The sequence below is a fragment of the Rutidosis leptorrhynchoides genome, chromosome 3 (assembly GCF_046630445.1).
Source record: "Rutidosis leptorrhynchoides isolate AG116_Rl617_1_P2 chromosome 3, CSIRO_AGI_Rlap_v1, whole genome shotgun sequence".
In the NCBI taxonomy this organism is placed as follows: domain Eukaryota; kingdom Viridiplantae; phylum Streptophyta; class Magnoliopsida; order Asterales; family Asteraceae; genus Rutidosis; species Rutidosis leptorrhynchoides.
Window position 1 is genome coordinate 398,476,309 of NC_092335.1, and position 4,234 is coordinate 398,480,542.

Genomic DNA, 4,234 nt, shown 5'->3' on the forward strand with positions numbered 1-4,234 from the left:
ATTGGACTCACTAGTGGTCATTAATGGCTCATGCAAGTTCTAATGATTGTGTTTTGCTTGGAGATGAAGAAATATCTAAGATATTTTCAAGAGAAGGTGGTGGTGTGCATGGCAAGGGTGGCGATTTTGGGTGGTGGTGGTGGAAGATGTATTTTATTGATTTTTACATTCAAGTGTTCATGTGTTTGTGTAGTTTTGTCTAATGTGTGGTATGAGGTTTTAATTGTATGGTGAAGGCTTAGAAAGTATGCTTAGATTAGGTCTAAATCAAGATAGATCAAGGTTGGTTAAATGGAAGAAATGGCTAAGTACAAGTTGATCAAGTCTAGGTGTGAGAGTAAAAACGTCTTAACTTATGATCTAATGTCCAAGTAAAAACGTCTTAACTTATGACGATGTTACCCTAATTACACATTTTTTCAAATATTAGTTCTTTTCTATGTCAAATTAAAAAAAATAATCTTTTTTGGGTTTACTAAAATTGATATTATCTTTATTTGAAATTGAGTAACTTAATTTACTCTTTTGAGCCATTTGTAAAAAATAAATATGTTTCCTAATATAATAACAAAAGTGGTACCACAACCCGCATATGCAATTACAAAGATTCCGTTTTCAATGCATAGAGAGTGTACATATCTAAAACAGTTGATGCATTTAGAATCTGCTATATCATGTAATGCACACCAACCATTTCATAATAAGATTGAAATAGATATAGATTTCGCATCCTATACACGAATGGGCATTTAAACTATTTAAACGTATTTCATTTTTTTCATTTCCACGTAAGCACATATATATTTCTTCCCTAGTAAATTCTCTCTGAAAAATTGGGTATTTCCATCATTAATTGATGCAAATAGATAGTCATTACACCCTGAAAACAACAGTAGTACTCCAACATATCTGATTTACTCATTTATGGCTCGTGTTCGTTTGTCTAACCCAAGCCTAAGCACATGTTCATATTCATATTGTATATATAATTGATCATGTTGTAAGTATTTATAACCTAGCTTCCCTACTTCCATTATATATATAGTTGCATTCCTTTAAGTGATTAAGCCAACACCACATCACCTTGTTTCATATATCACATATCATATATTATATCATATATTCATATATACTTGTTATAATAAAATAGTAAGTTTATAAGTTATACAAAAACAATGGGGAGATCACCAAGTTTTGAGAAGGGTTTGAAGAAAGGTCCATGGACGTCAGAAGAAGATCGAAAACTTGTGGCATACATTGAAGAACATGGCCATGGAAGTTGGCGTGCATTGCCTGTTAAAGCCGGTACGTATACACACGCAAACACACACTCAATAATAGGAAAACAACGTTGTTTAAGGGCTTAAGTGTTTGACAAAAAAGTTGAAGTCTAAATCTTAGACTTACCTTAACTTTTACTTTACAACTGAAGACTTTTTAGAAAAGCTCAATCATCCAGACACTTATATATAATATGTACAGTAAAATGTTTTACTTGTTTTCTTAACGATTGTTTAAAAAACCATGCAGGGCTCCAAAGATGTGGAAAAAGTTGTAGACTAAGATGGATAAACTATTTAAGGCCAGATATCAAAAGAGGAAAGTTTAGTTTACAAGAAGAACAAACCATCATTCAACTCCATGCCCTTCTTGGCAATAGGTAATTAAGCCGCACGTTCTCTTATATATTTTTGTTGTATTAACCATTTGTGACTTTGGTCTATAACACAAGGGATGACTATAGTCCATAACATAATGGATGACCATATATTTCTCAAATACATTCTTGTGTTAACGATGTTTTTGTTAATGACATTTTGTTAGTTGTTAAATATAGAATAATGAGTCTTTATTTGTCATAAATAATAATACATGATAAAAATTATATCAATGAAAATACATGTTTTAAAACTGAATTCTTTTTTTTTTTTTTTTGAAAGACAAATTGTTGGCATCGAATACTCCCATTTGCCACGCACACACGCTTTCAGGCAGGAAATTCGAACCGCATTACCATCCTGAGGGTCAGCTGGTCGGACCTAAATCCTGAATACGGGTCGGTAAAACCTTCCCCGGGTCAATCTGACCTCCATAAATAAATCTATGGATATTTTTAAGGGGAGAGACTCGAACTTGAGACCTTTCTACCCACATCTCAATGCACAAGTGCAAAGGGGTGAACCATTAGAGTGGGTTCACTCAATTCTATTTATATTTATAGACTTATAATTTTTATTAAATATTATATAATAAAAATAAAAATATTAAAATATTTTTAAAAGTAAAAACATGACATAGTTGAGTACTTGAGTTTTATTTTTATATTTTTTTTTTCCCTACACGATGATAGTCTTTTTTTAGATGGTGATTTCGGTTCCATGCTAGAAGTATGTTGTAGTCTTATTACTGAAATAAATGTCTTTAAAGAACCCAAGTGGTAAGTGGGCACTCACATTATCCCGTACTTTTTTTTTTTTTTTTTTTTTTTTTTTTTTTTTACCATTTTTGCTCCACAAGCTGGCTTGGGTTAATTTATATTTTAAGGTAAGAATTCTTACAGATTTAAGCAAATATTGAAATATATATTCACATCTTATTTTACATGTCAATTCAGGTGGTCTGCAATTGCTACTCATTTACCCAAAAGAACCGATAACGAGATAAAAAATTACTGGAACACGCATCTTAAAAAACGCCTAACCAAAATGGGCATTGACCCGATCACCCACAAATCAAGAACGCCGGTTAGCACCAACTTGAGTCATATGACACAATGGGAGAACGCTCGTCTTGAAGCAGAGGCTAGGCTTGTTCGTCGATCTAAAGTTGTTTCTAACTTTTACCAACAAATCCATCACGGTTTAACTCCTATTATCAACAAGTCATCGTTTTCGCAACAACAACAACCATCATGTCTTGATGTGCTTAAAGTATGGCAAGGTATTAGTTTATGTAAGTTCTCTAATGTTGGTGAATTCAAGACTACTCCTAACTATCAAATCGTCTCACACGTGAACAATGAAAAAGTCGAGCCAACAACTTTAAATGCTCCTGAAAGCCCAAATGATAAAGGAACTCAAAACAAAGTAGAAGGGTGTGATTTGGGATATGATCAAGACAACTATTTGATGGAGGCTTTTACAAATAACTTGGTCAACGATGCCAATGGTCAAGGCTATCATGATGATTTTGAAGATGATAACAATTACTGGAGTAACATTCTTGATAAATTAGGAAATAATTCATCAATCTCGTCTATTTTTTAAAGAAATAGTATATCCATCCAGATAAGTAGGCTTAGAATTGAATAAAAATGCAATGCAATGATATGGTGGATATCTCATCTTCAATGTGTCATCATAATTAACTTGTAACCGAGTTTTTAATTAGTACGGAGTAATAAAGATTTAATATTATATTATTTACATTATTATTGCTAGATTTATTATTATTATTATTATTATTATTATTATTATTATTATTATTATTATTATTATTATTATTATTATTATTATTATTATTATTATATTATTATTATTATTATTATTATTATTATTATTATTATTATTATTATTATTATTATTATTATTATTATTATTATTATTATTATTATTATTATTTTTACTATTATTATTTTTGCCAAAAGAGATGAAATATATTAATAAGACTTTTGTTGTTCCACTATGCAAATCGCATTATACATCAACTACAAGATCAAAAGACAGAAGTGTAATAATAAAATGAAAGTAAAACGACATAATATATTGATAAATGCCCAAACTACAATAATTTAAATAGAAAAACATTGGTTGCCCACAGATAGATCGAGCATGATATGCTTGCCTCTAGATCGCTAAAACAGCTCACCAGGTTTGGGTATTATTTTTAACCATAATGAACACATGAAACTTTGTATTTATAAATCACAGGCCCATCCATACGGATGGGCTTTTGGTCCGTACGAATGATTCACTCATCTGTACGGATTCACATTATAATCGACGTGGCCTTTATTTGTACAAATGAGACTCTTATCTGTACGAATAAACACACCATTCGCATAAGCTCCTACGAATGACGAGTTTCACATGTCTACATCAAACTAGGTGTACAACATAATAAGTTATCTTACCTAAATTATTCATCAAGCTTCAACCACACAAATATGCATCTACAACTTTCCATCCAATACAGCAAAAAGATAATACAAGGGACACTACACACAAAACACTAT

The 4,234-nt window shown here is 31.1% G+C and overlaps 1 protein-coding gene across 1 annotated transcript; it reads left to right on the forward strand.

Annotated features, from left to right (window-relative positions):
• Nucleotides 1–1,175: 1,175 nt before the first annotated feature.
• LOC139897719 (transcription factor MYB106-like) lies at nt 1,176–3,392 on the forward strand. Its single transcript, XM_071880411.1, has 3 exons — nt 1,176–1,305; nt 1,531–1,660; nt 2,615–3,392. The coding sequence occupies exons 1-3, from the start codon at nt 1,176–1,178 to the stop codon at nt 3,264–3,266; spliced, it is 912 nt and encodes a 303-aa protein (XP_071736512.1). The 3' UTR covers nt 3,267–3,392.
• The last annotated feature ends 842 nt before the right edge of the window (nt 3,393–4,234 follow it).

What these genes read in the sequence shown, in the direction of transcription:
- LOC139897719 (XM_071880411.1), top strand. Translation starts at nt 1,176, where the DNA reads ATGGGGAGATCACCAAGTTTTGAGAAGGGTTTGAAGAAAGGTCCATGG. An exon ending in TGCATTGCCTGTTAAAGCCG is followed by an intron (nt 1,306 to 1,530) that starts GTACGTATACAC and finishes AAAACCATGCAG; the next exon opens with GGCTCCAAAGATGTGGAAAA. An exon ending in CATGCCCTTCTTGGCAATAG is followed by an intron (nt 1,661 to 2,614) that starts GTAATTAAGCCG and finishes ATGTCAATTCAG; the next exon opens with GTGGTCTGCAATTGCTACTC.